At 45.8% G+C, this 20,835-nt stretch overlaps 1 protein-coding gene across 25 annotated transcripts in view; it reads right to left on the reverse strand.

The window, feature by feature from the left end:
• Positions 1-20,835, reverse strand: part of SCRIB (scribble planar cell polarity protein) — a 122,665-nt gene that overhangs the window by 35,693 nt on the left and 66,137 nt on the right. For 12 of the 25 annotated variants that reach the window (XM_064441860.1, XM_064441854.1, XM_064441849.1 and 9 more), the window contains 7 exons: positions 19,770-19,946; positions 19,217-19,333; positions 14,317-14,505; positions 13,475-13,594; positions 13,187-13,243; positions 8,935-8,991; positions 8,115-8,198 (listed from right to left, as the gene is read on the reverse strand). In XM_064441860.1, coding sequence (XP_064297930.1) covers positions 8,115-8,198; positions 8,935-8,991; positions 13,187-13,243; positions 13,475-13,594; positions 14,317-14,505; positions 19,217-19,333; positions 19,770-19,946 — 801 coding nt within the window. Of the gene's footprint in view, positions 1-3,414; positions 3,883-8,114; positions 8,199-8,934; positions 8,992-13,186; positions 13,244-13,474; positions 13,595-14,316; positions 14,506-19,216; positions 19,334-19,769; positions 19,947-20,835 lie in introns of those variants that run through there. The other 13 variants (XM_064441869.1, XM_064441861.1, XM_064441851.1 and 10 more) reach the window with 8 other exon arrangements.

The following is a 20,835-nucleotide window of genomic DNA, read 5'->3' on the forward strand; positions in this document are numbered from 1 at the left end:
GCCCACGTTGACTGTTACCAGTCACCTCCTTATTTTCCATGTGCCTTAGCACAGTTTCCAGGAGGATCTGCTCCACGATCTTGCTGGGCACAGAAGTGAGCCTGACTGGCCTGTAGTTCCCCAGGTCTTCCTTTTTTCCCTTTTTTCCCTTTTTAAAAATGGGGGTTATGTTTTCCCTTCCCCAGTCAGTGGGAACTTCACTGGACTGCCACAACTTCTCAAATGATGGATAGTGCCTTAGCAGCTTCATCTGCTAGCTCCCTCAGGACCTGCAGATGCATCTCATCAGGTCCCAGGGACTTGTGCACCTTCAGGTTCCTTTGATGGTCTCGAACCTGATCTTCTCCTACAGTGGGCAGTTTTTCATTCTTCCAGTCCCTGCCTTTGCCTTCTGAGACTTGGGCAGTATGGCTTGAGCGCTTGCCAGAGAAGACGGAGGCAAAAAAGTAATTGAGTATGTCAGTCTTCTCCATATCCCGGGTCTCTCCCTTCCTTCCGGAGAGGGCCCACATTTTCCCTAGTCTTCCTTTTATCACCAACATACATATAGAAGCTTTTCTTGTTGCCCTTGACATCCCTGGCCAGATCTAATTCTATCACAGCTTTAGCTTTCCTAACCTGATCCCTGGCTGCTCAATTTCCCTGTTCTCAATTTCTCTGGCTTCTCAATTTCCCAGGGTACCTGTCCTTGCTTCCACCCTCTGTAGGCTTCATTTTTGTGTTTGAGTTTGTCCAGAAGCATCTTGTTCATCCATGCACACCTCCTGGTGTTGCCTAACTTCCTCTTTGTTGGGGCACATTGCTCCTGAGCTTGCAGGAGGTGATCCTTGAATATTAACCCACTTTCTTGGGCCCCTCCTCCCTCCAGGGCTTTATCCAATGGTACTCTACCAAGCAGAAACCTGAAGAGGCCAAAGCCTGCTCTCCTGAAGTCCAGGGTAGTGAGCTTGCTGTGCGCCCTCCTCAGTGCCCTAAGGATCAAGAACGCCACCATTTCATGGTCACTGCAGCCAAGGCTGCCCTTGAGCTTCACATTCCCCACCAGCCCCTCCTTGTTGGTGAGAACAAGGTCCAACATAGCACCTCTCCTTATTGGCTCCTCTATCACTTGGAGAAGGAAGTTAACAACACATTCCAGGAACCTCCCACATTGCTTATGCCCCACTGTGTCGTCCCTCCAACAGATATCAGGGTGACTGAAGTAAGCCCCATGAGGACCAGGGCTTGTGAACATGAGGCTGCTCCTATCTGTCTATAGAGGGCCTCATCCACTTGTCTTCCTGGTCAGGTGGCCTGTAGCATACCCCCACTGTAATGTCACTTGTTCCTGCCCTCCTGACCCATAAGCTCTTGGTGAGCTCCTCATCCATCGCCAGGTGGAGCTCCATGCCCTCCAGCTGGTCACTGACATAGAGGGTGACACACCCTCCTCCCCTGCCTGTTCTTCCTAAACAGCCTGTATCCTTCCATTCCTACGCTCCAGTCACAGGAGCCATCCCACTGTGTCTCCATGATGCCAATAAGACCACAGCCATGCGGGCATGCGCACATCTCCAACTCCTCTTGTTTATTCCCCATGCTACAGGCATTTGCATAGAGGCATTTAAGTTGGGCCCCTGATGAAGCTGACATTGGCTGGAGTGGCTGGAATTCATTTGTGCTGCTCTTCAGGTGCTCTCCTGCTGACCTGTGAACCTCCTCCAGGCTCTGGGCATCTATTGGTGGCACCGGTAGGAGTGGAATGGACTGAGGTTCCCCTCCCCTGGCAACTTTAGTTTAAAGCCCTCCTCACCAGCTTGGCATGCCTATGAGCAAAGATGCTCTTCCCCTTCTCTGACAGATGACCCCATCAGCCCAACGCTCAGGCTGAGCCAGCCTACAGCCAGCCCCAATGACTACAAGAGAGCAGAGTCCGAATAAATACCTGCAGTCTGTCCACAGGATTAAGGAGCACGATTTAAAAAGTATTTTAGGTGTCTAAAGATGAAAACAAGTAATTTTGGATTTAGAGAACTATTTAAGCAAATCTAGGGATCCACAACCATTAATACCATACCCATTCATGAGTGAATCACGGTAATTTGATTCAAGTCAGCCTTGGGCAATGGTATTCCTACTGACCAAGCCAGGAGATGTGATCTGAAGTTTATATTGGAGCACAGAAAACATCTGATCCTTCTTAGCACCGGAGTGACAGAGAATGCGGCTGCGAAGAGTGCTCTTGCTCACCCTGCTTCCGGCTACTGCTATCCAAGTCTTCCCATGTGTCAGCACATGCAGCTTACCAATCCCCAAGGAAGGAGATGTTCTACAATACTGTTTTTCAGGGCCTTCAGGTCCCTAACCCAGCTGACACATGACTGCTCCAGTTCTGGTGTCAGCACACAGGAGGAGAACATGCAGACAGGGGGAACTGATCCATTTTGACAGCAGTGTGGAATTAGATTAGCTCCAGCTAACTGTGACACCCACCTCCAGACTGATGATAGCTGATCTGGCATAAAGTCTACCTTCAAAAAGGGTCTGCTTTGTGACCACTGCTATTTTGATCTTTTGAACTCTAAAGCCAGATGTCTATAATGTCCAAACCATTTTGACTTTTTAATACACCGAGAGGTTACAGAGATTCAACTACATGCTTTGCTCCATGCTTACCTGCCTACACATCTGTGAAAAACAAATTCTCACCAAGGAACAAGGCTACAAACATCCAAGAGAACTACAGCCGAATGTGTTTTGGTTGGTTGGTTTTTATTCTGGGGGCACTGTTTGTTTGCAGTTCTTTTACTTCTCTTGCTTTTCAGAGCTCCTGAAAGGCTGAGAAAGGAAGAAGGGGGAGTGGTGTGGTGCTAATCTGGAACATAATATTTTTGGGTCTAGTCCGTGCTCTGCCACAGGTTTCCTGCGTAACAGTGAGAAAGTTAAATACAAACAGATTTCCCAGAGCAGAAAGCAAAGTTCTCCCTTGAAATCTGAAAGTCTAGATATACTGAAACATGTCACTTCAAGGACCAGCGTGCACCTGGGCCATAGATTAACTATGTCAGCTGCACTGCCTCTTAGTTTTCAGCAGTCTAAAAACGGCTGTGTTTGTTCAGGCCCAGATGCACAAGTGTGACACCACCACCACTCTTCTACAAGCCCTGCCAACTCCCCACTCACAACACTGCTGCTCCCAGCCTGACTCTTGCCCACCCAGAGAGACATCCCAGAAGTCGCCTGACACCGCTGTCTCCCCTCAAAGAGGGGCTCAGCAGCATGCACACTTGGCAATAACGGGTACATTAGTGGCTGGAAGACAATTCACTGACCACCAGCGACTGACAGCCTCTGCACGCAACACTGAAGGAGCACATGTGTTAGGCGGGACCAGCCCCCGCGCAGGCCTCGTGCTGCCTGGCATCTGGGGCCCAGTGCATGCGCAGGGGTTTAGTAGAATGCAGGTGGCCCCAACTGCGTGATTGCATGCCACACACAGCATGCCGTGGGACTGCTTGCCTTGGAGTAAAGGTTGGTCTTCAGCACTCCCCCCCTGCCATAGCCCAGGGGTGGGCCCCCCAGGCAAGCCTTGCCTGCTGCTTTCCCCTTGCGGTTAGCCACCACAAAGGGGTTCTCACTGAAGAGGATCGGCTGAGAGTCGATCATACACTCTTGCTCTGGCGTCTTTGGCATCTGGTCCTGGGACAAAGGGCAACCCGTGGGATCCTGCTTGTCTAGCTGGGGCTTTTCTGCCCCACTCGTGCACTTGTCAGATGACGCAGGCTCCTGGGGAAGGCCAGCAGCTGTCTCTGGGTATGAATCCCGGCTGTCCTGTGCCACTGGCAGAGACAGCATAGCGCAGTCGCCCTCCATTCTGGAGCTGGCCTTATTATACTGAACAAGCTGAGAGGAAAACAAAAGGATCAGAAAGAAATACGGAGAACAGAGTAAAGGGGAGGAGGAAGAAAATACAGAGCAGCTGCTAATGCTGAAGGCCAGGGGAGAGAAAAATTCCAGTACAAATGCCCACACAACCATCCCTTCCCTTCTCTTCTACCCTACCACCAATCCTGCGATCCTGTATGCTACTTCCAAGAGAGGACCTTGCTGTCAGCATGCAACACATACACCAAGTAGTTGACAGGCACAAGCACACTCCCTCCACTTTTCCAGCTCTCATACACATTCCGGTCTGCACTTCAGCAGCTCAGCTGTAACACTGCTGCTCTCTAGCAAAATTGATTGCCAAAACCTGCACAAGCACACATCCTCTCCCATCTCACTGCAGCACATCCTCGATTCAACTCCACCATTACATGGCCAAGCATCAACTGTCTCACCTCAGCATACTTTCAAGTAGTTCCAGCACTGTCACGCTGAATAACACCCCTCACCTCACTCCAATGCACTTCCATACAGTTACACAGTTATCATCTACCCCACGCATTTCAATCACACCTGCATGGGCAAACATGCTTTTATGGCCCCACTTCATCAAAATACAGACCAACAAGCAACAGAGAGCTAATTAACAGCTAATGGAGCACAGATCCTTTTGAGCACTCTTACTGAAGGCAGGACTGAAACAGAGCTCCAGTTCTGCCCAGGTTCAACTGTACCCATTCAAGGTGAAGCACTGACCTTTCCTCTTGCAATAAAAGAGAGTTTGTTACCCCAGACAAAGCCTCTTCAGGGAAGCAGAGATAATCAGAGAACAGTGATCAAATCTCCTTCTGTCCAAGTGCCGGCTGGGGAGCAGAGAGACCTCTTCTGCTCAGAGCACATTCTCAAACTCCTGTGTCATGGCAGCATTCGCGAAAATAGCTTTCAAGGGCTGGGTGGGCTGGTGACTACAATGGCAGCTGAGAGGCTCAGGAATTTCTGAGGCCCTCCCCTAACCACTCAACCCCAACCCAACCTAAAGCAGTGGTTGGCAGAGCCCTGGCTCATATCATATTTCTTCAGTCAGTGAGGCCTGTGCTACCCTTAGAAATTTTGCTATTTTAGCTATGTGGCTTTCCAATGTAAAAAACCCCTACCAAAACACCCCAAAATTCCAACCTTCTTTTCCCAGAGTGCCATAAACTACCCTAGCAAGAGCTCTAGCGCACATAAAGTTATGCCAGGCAAAAAGTGCTTTCAGGAACATTATTTGTTCATTGGGGATGCTGTAAGGAAAACACTGCCAGCAATCCACCACTGCAAAGTGGGTTTGTCAGTCCTACGGCCAGGCCGCTCCGACACCACTGCTGCTTTCCCTTGCCAAGCAGAAGAGCACAAACACTGACCAACCCGGGTTCCAGGTGAATCCCACCACCAACACCTACTTTGCTTCGCACAAAGGGAAAAAGTAAACAACACTTCTAGGGCATTGTGGAGATGGGCATCTCACCAAGACTGCGTGAAGTCTGATAGTTCATGGGGACATGACTGGAACTGAGCTTCATCTACCCCTTGCTTTAATCTCCAGCACTTCTGCTGCAGCAGTGTATTCCAGTGCAGGATGCCTCGCTCCCTCTACTTCACAGTGGGCTATTTTTATCAGACAAGCAACAATTTCTATTTTGGGTAAGCAAAGATTTTTGGCAATGCAGCGTGCTTTCCCCAGCCTTGCCTCTGTCACCCCCAGTCTAGCAGGCAGGACAATCAGGTTTTACCCTGCATCCTCCAAGGCAAATACAGAAGAAATGCATCTTCAGTCTGATCCATCACTTTGCCCCAGGCACTGAAACAAATCTAATTATAAATTTAATGAACAAGTACAGAGAAAGAATCAGTGGCTAGCAATTGAAGGGAAACAGATTCAGACTAGCAAGTACAGATTGTTAATTAACTAACCATGGAGACATGCTACGGAGAGATGTAAAGCTTCCTCCATTTCTTATAGTCCAGAAAGCAAAACTAGATTCTTTATGTTTTGCTGTGGCTAGATGCAGCCATTCATGAATATGGTTTTCAAGCCTGTACTATGCAGAAGACAGAGATTATAATAGCTCTTTTATTACTGCGATGGCAGTGTCCAGGGGTTGTAGTGCACTGGGTGCTCTGCAGACATCAAGTTACATCAGGCTGGAGGGCATCACTGAGATGAGCATTCTCATGCAGCTTTTAACTGGAATTTTTCAGCTGGGCCTTGCATCTCAACAAGACTTTGTTAAATCTGGCTCACAAAAGGACCAATACACAGCAATACAGATTAATCCAAGACAGACAACCATCTGCCCCCTTCTTTAGGGGCAATTCTTGGGGAATCCTCATGACAAATTCCACCTGCAATCTACAGCAGTCATGACAGAGGTCTGCACCTCCTCCTGTCCAACAATGTGAAGAACAGCAGGCCCTGTCACCCCCTTGCAGGGAGCTATACAGCAACAAAAGATATGTAGACACTGTTTAGAGGAAAATTCATGTGGTGAGAAAGTTGGCCTAGAGACAGGAAGAGAGAGAAAAATGTTATGGGAACGGGGCAATAGCATCAGTCATCTTAATCCAGTCAGACTGTCTGAAGATAGACAACCTGTTAATGGAACCGCATGCTTTTCTGCTGGCTGTGTCTGAGTCTTCCAGTAAAGAAGGACTGATTCCAGTCACCAAATAGGCTAGATGCAGCTCCTGAAGGAATGCCAGAACCTTGCTGTCCTTGCAGCCCATATCTCCCTGTACTCACCATCTAGGCAGACATATTTTTTCAAACAGAGCAAAGACAGGGCTGGGCAAATGACAGCTGGAAACAGAAACATGGGCACCAATTGGCCCTTTCCCTGAAATGGGACATTTATAGATGCCGCCCATACACCCCAGCATTCCAGTGTGTTCGGCCGCACATTCCAGTGCCAGGCGTTCCTGGACTGACACGGACTGCTACGGCACAAGTTCACAAATGCTGCTCTGCTCTGGACAACACCAGGGCTGCCCAGGAAAGAGGCAGCTGCTTGCATGGGGCAGGATCTCCCCTTGTTTCCAGCTACTAAGTTACACTAAGAGATGCTAAAAATACGTTAAACCTTTTCCTGACAATACTTTTCTGTGTGAAGAGTCAGGAGAGAAAGCCCAAAAGCTGGGGAGTATGGGGAAGAACAAAGTGAGACAAAGCTGGAGACAAATCAGGGCTCTAATCAGTGTGTAAGCAGAAAAGCAAGAGGGCCTGAAGTCAACGGGAGGATAGCTGAATAGAAGAGACCTGTCTGGATGGAATTAGATCGAGACAGTAAAGGTAAGAGAGATAATCCTGAAACAACAGAATGGGAATGAAGAATCTGATGATGACAGGAAAGGGTGTTCTTGCTGCAACAGGAGGAAAGGAAGGGAGGCGAAGACTGAGGACATACATGAAGGAGCAGGCAGAAACTCAGTGAAATAGGTACGACGCAAGGAAGATAAAACATGACCAAAGGAAGCAAAGCTGAAGAGGTGAGGTGAGATTTTAAACAGCACAGGCAACACAGATGACTTTGTAATCTGTGAAGTTTCTGAAAGCTTGATTTTCTCTCAGCTGAGCTGCCACTACATATCAGGGGCTGAAATGCAGGTCACAGGGGCAGGAGCATCCAAGGCTGTATCAGGCCTAAGTCATGATATGCCACTTTGCCTTCTGCAGTCCTAGATGGATCTTGACTTTCTTCTAATACTTTTGGTATCAGCACCCCGCATCCCTCCTCCTTTCTAAACACCACCGCACAATGGATTTACAACTAAGCTGCGCACACAGCGTTGTTGCCTTCTGTGTCAGGACCAATCTTCCCCTCCCTCCTCTGCAGCTTTCAGTAGTTGCTTCCTTCCATGACAAATGCCCTGCACTCTCCCATTCACATGTATCCTTCTCTGCTGCTGGGCTGTTCTTTCTGCCTTGTTCGAGACACTTCCTTTTGTATCTTGGCAATTAGACAGGCCACTTCCCTTTACAAAATAGAAAGCAACCTGGCTCTCTGTTCTCTTCATTTTCTGATTCTAATCTTTCTTTTGTGGCTACCACCTGTTTCAGACAGTGTCAATGTCTACCACAATTCTGCTTCCCAGTTTTCCTCTGCAGAGAGTACTGTCATCTCTCACACCAGGGCACAAGGAGAGGGCAGGTAACAGAATGACCACGACTTCCCCCACGCAGGGACCCCACATCTCAACAGCCCCTCACTTACAGTGCGACTGACTCTCTGTAAGCCACTGCTGGGCAAAGCAGCCAGGGTCCGATAGTCCAGTCTCAAAGGTTCACTGGTGATATTCTGGAGAGGGGCAAGGGAGGGAGAAAAAAAAACACAAACACCAGGAAGAGATCAGGCCAGAAGTCAGCTAAATCAACTAGAAAGAGCAATTAAAAGGAAACCACCCCTAGTAATAACCAAGGCCTTATCTACAAACTCTGCAGAAAGTTCCCATTGCCTAGAAATGAACTTGGAATAGTTCCAAACACAACCCCTGGGGACCCATGACAGAGGCTGTGCTTGAGAAATACTGCAGAGAGCATGTCGCTCTGGGCCCTTGGTCACCCGCTGGTGCACAGATCCCCACCATTCCTCCTGCCCCCAAGTGCACGCATCCAGTCCCTTATAGGGGGGGAGGAGAACATGACATACATACCAGTTTTCTCCAAACAGCATCCAGAAAGGCTTCCAGTCTGGATTTGGAGACATTTGAGAGTGCAAGACTGCAATTCTACAGTATCTCTTCTCAACCTTAACTCACATTCATTGTATGATTTAGTTTGATTTTGCTTCCCATTTGCATTTGTCTGCCTTTCTAATTCTAGAAATCATTTTTCACTATTCCTTCCTCAATCACATTACAGATTTCTCCATTTCTAATATCCTCTCTCATACCCAAAAGTCAAGTTGGGGCGGGGGGAGTGGAGAACAGAGGTTAGGGGGATGGGGAACGGGCACTTCTAGAGAGTTCTCCAGCCTTCAAGTCCAGTTGCGGCCCTTTTCTGCAACTCTCCAACCCTCCCACTGTGCTCCTCACCTCTGCCTCCTCCTCAAGCTGCTGTGTGGCTGCCTCTCGCTCCCTACGCATCCACTCCTTCCATGAGACAGGACAGAGTCAGAGCAGCATCCAAGCAGCACAGGCAAAGAGAGAGGGAAAGAGGTCAGCACCATGCTGGGCAGTAACTCTAAAGCAGCAACTGAGGAGCACAAACAGCGCTGGCGCCAGGAGAGGGTGAGCAGAAACCCAGCACATACACTGGGCCTGGAGAAAGAGTAGCTGGAATTCTGCATGAGCTCAGTTATCGCCAGCAAAATGGACGAGAAAAGACACCCGGTACAACACAAGCCAGGGTGTCACCAGAGGAGGGGAAGAGAGCAGATGTCTTTAAGATCCTCAGCAGGGTCAAATCTGGAGAAAAGCAAAGGAAGACAAAGCACCCCTGCAAGCACAAGCTATGCCACCACCAAGGGAAGGGAAAAGATTTCTTATTGCTAGAAGAGGCATCCTGACAGAGCACAGACTGGAGAGGCTGGTAGGGAATGGAAAAAGAAATCTACAGAGCACAGGCCTAGTTGTCACTAAGGAAAAAGACCTAAAAAAGTCACATGCTTGTTAACAGTATCACAGCCAAAAGACTATATATAGAGATAGAAATTGTATAAGCTTAAGGAAGGGCTGAAAATCAGCTGGTCAGCTCTCAGTCACTCAGCACAGCACGGGAATATTGTAAGAGTGACCAGTGACTAATCTCACACGCCCCAGCTATGGGCTTGCTTCCAAGCTGCAAGAGGAAGGTAATATGTTACTTGTCTTAAAGAACAATTTCTGTGCATTTACACTTCTGTGACTTTTCGCCCAGCACCTATGCTGCAGAGCAAGGGCTGTGGACAAAAGCAGCATCATTCTTCCGTTCTGTTGTGTATTGCGACCCTTCTGACTGCTCCTCACAAAGAGCAGCAACCAGGTGGTCCAGAAGTCCCAAGGCTGGAAGGAAGGGAGGTGGAAGGCATCTAAGAAATACAGAGGGAGCTAACTGAAAATTCTGGTAAGCAGCCAGGCCCTTCTCTTCAAAAGCTTCTGTGCATTACCACTAGCAAATAATCAGTGTCCCACATCAGACCACTGATCTACAGACAATAACGAGCAACATGAGAAGACACTAATGCTCTGGAGGATCACAAGACCCAAAGGGATACTTAGGGTTATTTAAGCTAAAGTCTATTCTGAATCTGGTTATGCTTATTTTGAACAAGTGTTATCTGTAAGGTGAGCAAGCTGACAGTAATCTTGTATGTGATCCTTCTCTGAGGTCTTAAGCTGAAGAGAGACAAGAGCACCAGCCAGCCCAGATGGAGCTGTGGAATGTTCAAAAGCTCAACTCTGACAGCATCTGGGGAGCCTGAAGAAGCTCTGGATTAAGACTAGAAAAATAAATACAGCTACAGAATTAGGACAGAGAAATACACCACGAATCAGCCCATGGAGATCTGGAGTTATTAATATTGCTATTAGAAAATTAATCATGAAAGAACTGAACTTGAGAGATGTATGCAGAGAGTGCAACTGTGGTATGTGAAAACCTCTACAGGACTAACAGTGAGTACAGAAAAGCCAAAATTCTTCCAATTTCTTCAGTTTACAACCTTACTGTAAGGAGACACATTTTTTCTCTATCACTCTTGTGTAAAACTGAACATAAACACTGAAGTATTAGAGGAAAGGTCCAAAAATGGTGACACAAATAATATTGCCGAATATCTGGCACTGAGGTAGGAACTTCCTACAGCATTTCAGTGGCTACCATACAGTGATAGCTCCATCACTGGCATAAATTTAATCATCAAAAACAGTGTTAGAGACAGAATCCCAGTTTCAAGGTCACGCTAAAAGGCGACTGAAAAAAAAGGTGTCTTTGCTCTTGGGTCTCAGGCCATGGATCCCAAGACATGAGAGGAGTGTGGAGCACCCTAATGGAAGGGGCACCAAAAAAATATTAAATCTTTTCACAGATTACACAGGCAGTTCTGGAGGGGAGTCTTGGTCTCTGCTGATCACTAGGCTACAGGCATAATTCTCAGCTTTTCAGAGGGTGGGACAGACAACATTGTAATTATACTAAGCCACACTATAGTGAGAGAAAAGGCAGTATATGGGAACATAGACCTTAGAAGCCTTAAATACATGTCACCGCAACCTCAGAATATTGCTGTAAAAGCTATCAAAAGTAAAACATCCAAGAAAGATGAGCCCCGATTACTGTGTATTGTTCAGCCTCCAGGAAGAATAATGATATTTGCTGTAAGATGCGCACCATGGTTTTGAAATATTGCTATGGCTGAATGACTATTTATTGCTAAGTTTTTTTCTTTTAAATTAACCATTTTAATAAAATTTCAAGATCAAGTTTTCCCACAAAAGCTATCCTAGTACCATCAGCACTTTTTAAAACGGCCAAGGCTACATCATGAATCATAAAGGTTTTCTGGTTTGGTTTTTGGTTTGGGTTTTTGTTTGTGTTTTTTTTTTTTTTTTGAACAAGGCTTCTGCAGTATTTTTAAGTAATCTCAGTAGAAATTATGGAAAGGCCTTTTTCTACCTAAGACTGAACTAATGCAACTTGCTCAGACAAAGCAGTATGGTTTTGGGGCCAGACTTGCTCTCAGTTTATCCAGAGGTGTTAGAAATGTTGATACTGACTCACAGTACCTGAAGTCTCCTAGAGAGTATTCAAATCCATATGCTACCAACATAAAACTACCCTTTGCTGTAACAGTAACATTATGAAATCTGGTTTTCTGAAACCACAGCAAACTACTTGCAGTTCTTTCCTAGGCAAGGATCAAGACATTTTACAGGAAAAACCTAAATCTGACCTAAATTGACTCTGCTCTGAACCAAATGACCTGTAGAGGTCCCTTCCTACCAAAATTGTTAATAGAATCATAGAATAGTTTGGGTTGGAAGGGACCTTTAAAGGCCATCTAGTCCAACCCTCCTACAACGAGCAGGGGCATCCTCAACTAGATCAGGTTGAAGATTATACCATAAGATCATTCCACTGGAAGAATTCCCATCTAAGTACAGATCTCAAACACAATCAGAACACCTTGCAGATACTTAGGACAGAAATCCCATATCTTATTCCTGCACATGCTGACATCAAGCTAAGCTGTAGGCCAGCAAAGATAAAGCAAAGCTTCCAAAGGGAGTCTGCAACACACTGAACCCCTTCTGTCTCTCTACCCTAGTCTTTCTTGAAATATCCCATTGCAGTCACCGACAGAAGGCAGAGTATGATTAAATAAATATTAAATATATATGTGTATTTAATTATTACACATAACACATGCCTGAAAGGTCATATGGCCATTATGTTGTTCATTGCTCTGTCCTCTTACAGTCTGCACCATTGTCTATTCAAAACTTTGACCATTTTTTTCCAAAACAAATAAAATCTCAAGCGTTAACTAAATTATAAAGATCACCTCCATCCAGAACTGCCAATGTAACCACACCCTTGTGGGTAGCAAATGCAAAAAAAGCTGAGTGATTACAACTACAGAAAAACCTAGATAAATATTAGGTATATCTATATTGAAACCTGAAGAAATATCTGCATAACTACACATATCTATCTGCCACAGAGCAGATTCCTAATTGACAATACGGAAGAATTAAGTTTTCTCTCATCTTCCAGAAGAATCTGACAGAGTAAGTCAGAATAAGTAATTTTTAAGAGGGATAACTAGAAAATCCAAGTCCTCAAGGGGCTTGACTCTGCTAATCTGTTTCTGTGAAAGGCTGAAATAGTGGTCAGAAATACAAAATTCTCATAAAGAGTCAGAAAAATTATCATGTAAACCGAGCAGCACAAACTTGTGATTGATTAACAGTGCCACTTCTTTAATTCAGGACAACTTTGAGCTGTGTGTTTTCATCTTTGCTCATAAAAGCTCTGTCAGGCCATGGAGTGCTGTGTAGAGAGAACTGATTAAATGTGGGACTTCCAAGCTAGTAAGCCATTTTCCTCAAAGTTGCAGCTTTGCCAGAAAGTACCAGCAGGCAACAAAGACGAACTCTGTAAATAACAGAAGGGTACCACCAAAGCGGTACGTAGGACGGTATGGCAGAGCCAAAAAGCAGCTAGAGTAACTGAGCGGTGCACTACGAACAGAGAAGGCCCAAAGCCCCCGTGGGCAAAGATAATCTGTGGCATTTTCCTTAGGGCTCACAGGCTTGGCAGAACCGCTGTCAAGAACAGATTCTGCTACATGGAAAAATCTCTCACCACTTTCTCCATTTCTTCTCTCTCCCACTGAGTTGCTTCTCTCACCATTTCCATCTCCTAGGAGAGACCAAAGTTAGAGCCACTTCACCCAGTGCTCTCTCCCCACTTGCAGCACCTGTAACCTCATGAAGATTTCAGAGTCCCGTCCTAGCACATTCCTGCTGATCCCATAAAAAGGAAGTCCACTACCTTTTATGTTGCAGATTCCATGCACCAAGGGAGACACTAGAGATTTTCAGCAATTTTTCCACTCCATAATATTATCCCAGTTGTAGCCAGAACACCCACCTTCTGTAGGATCTCCAGTTCTTCAGGGCTTAAATCACGATCAATAGAAGAGATACTTTCCAGGCTATTCTTCCGCCCAATACCAGCAGCAAAAGGGTTTGCAATAATTCCTGGGGACATCTACAAAGCAAAAAAGGAATAAAACATGGTGGAAGCCCACAGTGTGCCATACAAAAATTCCATATCCTGGGTTCCCACATACAGAGTACCAAGATGATCCTAGGCAAGTCGGAACTCTTTCACAACTTGAAACCTTATTTCAGCTGTCAATTACTCAAGGAACTTCAGGTCTAAGAAAGAGGAATTTAAATTGAAACAGGTACAGAAATGGGATAAGGTGACCATATTATATGTATAGGTACCATATTGTATATTTACTATATTGGGTACATATTCTAGTGAAGAATAAAAAAGCTTATTTGCTAAGCCTTGAAAAAAGAAAGCTGAGAAGGCACAGGATTGCTATGGGTAAGTGTTTCCCTGTGGGGAAAGGCAAACACCAATAAACAGACAGACAATTTAAACATAACACTGGTACAAAAAAAATTGGCATAAATAGCCTGGAGAAAATTAGCTTGAAAACTACATTTCTACCTAGTGCAGTGATATTGTAAGACACTTCTGTAATCAGCAGAAGAGAGACAGTCTTTAGAGGCTATTGCTTTTATGGATGGGAACCACCTCCAGTTCATATTGCAGGAGACCAGACTTTGAAATATAGAACCTCAAAAAAAAAACCCCAACTCTAAAGCAAAAGGTTGGAAGAATCCAGAATCTTCTGTGAAGAAAGAGGTGGGATCCTTGTGGTACTAGTCACTACAAGGGCACCCTGCAGTTCTCACCTCAATGGCAGCTGCAGCCTTGGGATCAAAGCCATCGCATACTAGCACAAGAAGTGCGTCACCCACACTTCGGAGTATCTGTACTGCTTCTGTATGCGTCATTCCCAGCAAACTCTGATGATTCACCTCCAGAATGCGCATTCCCACCTTCAGACGGCCATCCCGAGCCGCAGCCCCAGAGGAGCTCACCTATAACAAATGGAGGAATCAAGGTATCACCTAAGGAGGTAAGAGAAGATTAGAGAGCATGGGGACCATCGGGAACAAGGAATGAGACAGGACAGCATACAAAGCAAACAGGGAGAAGAGGCTGCAGCTACATGTCAAGGAAAGCATCTGGAAGTATTTATATATATACTTACGGAAAGGGTAGAAAAGGAAGAACATGTACAGTTTGGTAGAGGAAACAGTTGTGGAAGAAATCTCTTATAGGAGATAGAAAGAATCTGTATTTGAAACGTGTTGTCCCAAGGAAAGAAACTGCTTTTGTTTTGTCAATGAAGCAGGTGAGAAAGAAAGCTCTCGCGTCTATGATTTATCTTCATAGAACAGAAAGTGTAATAATTTTTTATTGGGAGAGAGACAGAAAATGCAAGCATAGCAATAATTTTTGTGGACACAGATAAATGAGGCATAAAGACTTTTCACTGTCTTTGTAGTAGACAGGTGTAAAAAATTACGCGTCTGTCATTTTCCATCTTCTCTTTCAGAGAAATAATGTGTAACTCCTATTTTCTTTCCTCAGCAAGTCACAAGAACTCATGCTTGCCTCATGTATGCAAGCTGTAACCAGGGGAAGCACCTACATGCAGCATATTGATAAGGCTCATGAAAACCAGAATTTGTCTTAAGAGTACATGCATTCACATGTTTGAGGAGAGAATGCAAGTGCATGCTTTGCCACCAGAACAAAGGCAGTATAGGCAAGGAGATTTATTCTTTTTTTTCCCCCTTTGGAACAGGGAAAAGAGACTGCAGGATTTGCTGTGGACACAATGTGAAAGAAAAGGAAAAAAAAACCACAAAACAAAAAAACCAAACACATGCAAACATGAGGCTCAGGAGCAGTATGCAAGCTGGGGAAGAGAGAAAAAACTGAACAATTACAACAGAAGTGACTACCAGGAACCAGACAGAAATACGGGATAGAACGTAAAGTGCCTTAGGGAAAGGAATGGAATCACCAAATGGGCATTACTTTTCCTAATGGGAAATTCAAAAAACCTGGAACACAATGGAACGTGCACACAGTCAACCTAGATCAGACGAAGACCTTGGTACATTTGGTATACAGACAGACCTCACTGGGAACACCAGAGACAAATGAATGGTTTCAATTCAAAGGTCCAGTCTCAAAGCTAAAGGACCAAACAATTCCGGGAACTACAGACATGTCACCCAGACCTCGGTACCGGGGAAGATTATGGAGCAGTTCGCCTTGAGCGTGCTCACCAGGCAAGTGCGGGACAACCAGGGCATCAGGCCCAGCCTGCATGGCTTCATGAAAGGCAGGTGCTGCCTGACCAACCTCATCTCCCTCTATGACAGGGGACCTGCTTAGTAGACAAGGCAAAGGCTATGGATGTGTCTGCCTGGACTTTAGCAAAGCCTTTGACACTGTCTCCCACAGCATCCTCCTAGAAAACCTGGAGGCTTGGCTTGGACGGGTGCACTCTTTGCTGGGTAAAAAACTGGCTGGATGGCTGAGCCCAAAGAGTTGTGGTCAATGGAGCAAAATCCAGTTGGCAGCTGGCCACAAGTGGTGTTCCCCTGACCTGAGTTTTGGGGCCAGTCTTGTTTAATATCTTTACCAATGATCTGTGTGAGGGGACTGAGTGCACCCTCAGGAAGTCTGCAGATGATACCAAGTTGGGCGGGAGTGTTGATCTGCTCAAGGGCAGGAAGGCCCTGCAGAGGGACCTGGACAGGCTGGATTGATGGTCCAAAGTGAACTGTATGAGGTTTAACAAGGCCAAGTGCCAGGTCTTGCACTTTGGTCACAACAACCCCAGGCAGCGCCCCAGGCCCGGGGCAGAGGGGCTGGGAAGTGCCCGGCGGAGAAGGCCCTGGGGGTGCTGGCTGACAGCCGGCTGGGCATGAGCCAGCAGTGCCCGGGTGGCCAAGGAGGCCACGAGCCCCCGGGCTTGTGTCAGCACTGGTGTGGCCAGCAGGAGCCGGGCAGGGATGGGGCCCCTGTGCTCGGCCCTGGGGAGGCCCCACCTCGAATGCTGGGCTCAGGTTTGGGCCCCTCGGGACAAGAAGGGCCTGGAGGGGCTGGAGCGTGTCCAGAGAAGGGCAGCGGGGCTGGGGCAGGGTCTGGAGCACAAGTGTGCTGGGGGGCGGCTGGGGGAGCTGGGGGGGTTTAGCCTGGAGAAGGGGGGGCTGAGGGGAGCCCTTCTCGCTCTCTGCAGCTGCCTGAGAGGGGCTGGAGTGAGGGGGGGGCTGGTCTCTGCTCCCAAGTCACCAGTGACAGGTGAGAGGAAACAGCCCCAAGCTGCATCAGGGGAGATTCAGATTGGATATTGGGGAAAATTTCTTCCCTGCAAGAGTGGTCAGGCCCTGGCACAGGCTGCCCAGAGAGGTGGGGGAGTCACCGTCCCTGGGGGGGTGCAAAAAATGTATAGACGTGGCACTTCAGGGTGTAGGTTAGGAGGCCTGAGTGGTGTTGGGTTGACGGTTGGACTTTATCTTAGAGGTCTTTTCTAACCTTAATCATTCTATGAACATGACTAAGTTTTACAAAGAGAATTATGACCTGTGCTACACAAGGGCTTCACAGAAAGAATATGTCAATGTGAGGGATCTCAAGCAAAGCCTGTAGATATATGACAAGAGAATAAGGAGAGCAGAAGGGCACACAAACTTGGTTGCTGGGTGGGCGAAATGCAAGGACATGCATGACTGGTTGTCAAGGTAGGATGGAGGCACAGGAAACATCAGAGGAAGGAAAGAAAGAAAGGACCACTGCACACCACACATTACTGGGATGAGAGAGGCAAAATACCCAAAACAAACCAAAGACATGGGGTGTTTATTGAATTTATGAGAGCTGTTTTGGAGAACAAAACAACAGATATATGTTTAACAAAGTACCTGTAAAAAGAGGAGAAAAAAAATGCTGCATGCTTTTTTTTTTTTCAGGTTTTGGGGGAGGGAAAGCAGTCATGCATGCCTACATGTAATTTCTTCAGGGCTGTAAAGGAGAACATTTAAGTGTCTGTGAGTGCGCGTGCATGCACAAAAGTGGTCACATGCAGCTGAATGGAAAAAGACCAAGTACTCACAATTTCTTTTCCAGGGAGAGCAAGTGCATAAGTGTGACAGTAGAACACCCAGAAATAATGGGAGGAGGTGAAGTTAATGTAGAAAAATGTCCTTAATGCCAACTGTCATCTGTATTATTGATCTGTCACTGAGGGACACTGAGCTATCCCCATTGAGAGAGATAATGAATTTCAAACTGTAGATATAATTTATATTTTTCATGGTATTCAACTTGTAATGCTTCACCAAGAAGTTTTTAAAAAGGAAGAACCAGGCTACAACTTTAAAAAAAATTACAATTAAGGGACACAATGGAAATGCAAATTAAGAAAAACTAAGGAAAAAGAAGGTGGTAATATCAGACATCCGAAGAGGAGGAAGAAAGAGCACTACTTTGTCTCTCAATTACTGGAAATATACAGACAAAATAAGAGAAGCAGGAAAAACACTCTGGTTATGATGGATAACAGAGATCAAGCTGAAGTAACACAGTTGAAGGGAGAGCAGAAAAGTTCAGTGCTTTGGTTCTCCACATGCTAAACCAACTACTATCTAAAGAAAAAAAAAGGGGGTGTGGGGTAAACTAATCCTGCAATGGGGCTGGACTGTAAGCCTTCCAAAGCCCTAGATGCTGTAACACTGAAGGAGATAAAAACAAACCTAATCACTAAAAATAACTGTAGGTTGCAATAATTTTAGGTTTTCTTCTGCTGCTATTACAAATATTGCTATTACAAAGTTGAATGTGCAACTATTACTTTGATAGAGTGAATTTACTCTTCTAGCTTTAAAGCTCAGATAAAGAAGTTATATCCAAGTAATAACAAATGCTGAGTATTCCCTTTCTTTGAAAGTAGCCAATTATTAGAAAGGGTTCATCTCTAATTATGGAGTGTCCACCATCCAGCAAGGATTATTAAGACCTCTAGAGCTACAGCAAAGGTTCTACCATACCATACCAGCTAAAGAGGGAACCAGTGACACTGATGTGAACATCCGGAATCCCCCTTTGGTCCGCAGCAAGACCAAAATTACACTACTCATCACTATGCTCTGTTGCTAACAAGAAGAGGCAATACTTGGTATGGGTCAGGAGGAGCATAAGCTTATACACAGTACATCGTTGAAAAGAAAATTTGCATTACTTCTTGGGCAAAGCGGCATGACAAATAAGTATGCACAGAGGCAGCCATTTACAAAGGAAAGGGAACAAAATTACACACATGGTGCATGGCATAGGAGGGAAGGTGAGCAATTCATAATGCTTTTGATTAAAGGAGGAAAGAGCGTGCATGTTTGAGGGGGCAGGAAGACTACAAGCACATGCGGGAAGCAATAAGAATGGAGGGGAAAAGGAAAGATGTATGGGTTCATGTTATAGAAAAAAAGGCAAGAGAAGAAACGCAAGACAAAAAAAAGGCAAACAGGAAATGAAAGAAGAAATTTGTAGCTGTTGCAGAGGAGGAAATATGAAAGGAAACAGATGTGCCTCCTTCAGTGGATGGAGAATACTCCAGGAGAATTGACGAACCCAGTGAAAAGTGGAGAGAGCATGTCAAACACATTCCACAGGGATCTCCCTTTTCCCTAGCAGTCCTTGCATGCAACCAAAGTTGCAGAGTTCGTGGTCTGGTACCTTAGAAATGAAGATGCCTTCATCAGTGGGATCAAATGGATTTCCAGCATGACCTTTTGCTCCACCCCGAATGCTGATGCCCAGCTTTTCTCCTGGAGCCTTTTCAATGCATATTTCCTGTAAACACAGAAAAGGTCTCCTTGTTTCTGGGTCAAGTTCAGACTGGAATTGTTGAGGAAACACTCCTAGCAGCTGGCCATATTCTAAATACTCTGAAAAGGACCTGATTTAGATCTTTCACTCATTTGGCACAGTTTATTCCTTTTGATGAGGCACTGCCCTTTTCTGTACTTCCTGTTCAGGTCTGGTCTTCACGAAATCTGATCATTCTCTGATCATGGTATCACCACGGGCATGGCAAGAGACCCTCCACAGTCCTCAACTGCATATATACTTACAAGCAACTCAATTCTGCCACAAGAGAAGGAAATTTCAATCAGAAGTTTGGTTGTATCCTAGTTGCAGACTTCCAGCTAGATAAGAAACTGCCTTCAAAAGTGATCCTTCTATGAAGAAGAGTGTGATTCCCCCAGTTCTCTTACTCAGAACCTACCTGCATACCAGGCGGTGGCGGATCTCGCCTTACTAACATAGTCAGTTCCTGGGTGTTGGAGAGCAGGGCATTCACTGCTTCCTGGTGGGTAGCATGGCGCAGGTCAATACTATTTACCTCCAGGATCCTGTCCCCTACACGGAGCCCACTGCGAGATGCCAGTCCACGGGGAATGACCTACAAAGAATCATTAATATTATAACTAGAGAAGGAAATTCCATCTCTCCTTGGGGAGACACTGGCTGTGTCCCTAATCCTCCAACATTCTCTGAGGCCTGTTTTGACTTGTCTCTCTGCAACCAAAGTTCCCCAAGAGGTAACATATCTGTGAACACTGGCAAAGAATGAAGTAAGATTTGCTTTACAGTGTCATTTATATGTTCTTATATTCCTGTATTATCATTTTCATCTGAACCATTCCTGTGTCAGCTTTTCCATTATTTTGCCTGTGGCTGTAACCAAAACACAGCTTTCTCAGAAGAACTGAAGGAACTCAAATGTTAAACTGCAGGGCTGTTGTGGGAAGTGCATCATCTACCATTACAAATGGCCACTGTACCAGGACTGACAGTGTCAGTACAACCCCAGTCCTCAAGTGCTTTAGAGCTACAGAGTTACTAACCAAGAAACCTACCTTCTATTCCTGGTAAAACAATAGAGTCAACAAAGAAAGAGTAAGATCTGTGAGCACGCGGATAAGCAGGGTTTGTTGGGAAAGAGTAGGTTTGGCTTTGGTAAAACCAAATCCTGCCTCATTCACCTGTTGAAGCACTGTGAGAGAAAGAATGAACACATGAAGGAAGGAATCTGGTAGGCATGACTTCTGATTTCCCAATGGCTTTTAGCAAGGTCTGACCCTAAAGGCTATTAGAGAAGCTGTGTCCACTGGATGGGAGGAAAGGCCATCTTAATGGACTGAAAGTTGATTAAAAGAGAGGAAAAAAGGGTAGGGCTGGACAGCTGCTGCTCAGGACACGAAAGATTCACTGGTGGGGTGCCTGGGCAATTGGTGCAGGACTGGTATGAGTCTATGGAAAAACCACCTTCAACCATGCAAATACAACAC

Source organism: Phalacrocorax carbo, chromosome 2 (genome assembly GCF_963921805.1).
Source record: "Phalacrocorax carbo chromosome 2, bPhaCar2.1, whole genome shotgun sequence".
NCBI classification, from domain to species: Eukaryota; Metazoa; Chordata; class Aves; order Suliformes; family Phalacrocoracidae; genus Phalacrocorax; species Phalacrocorax carbo.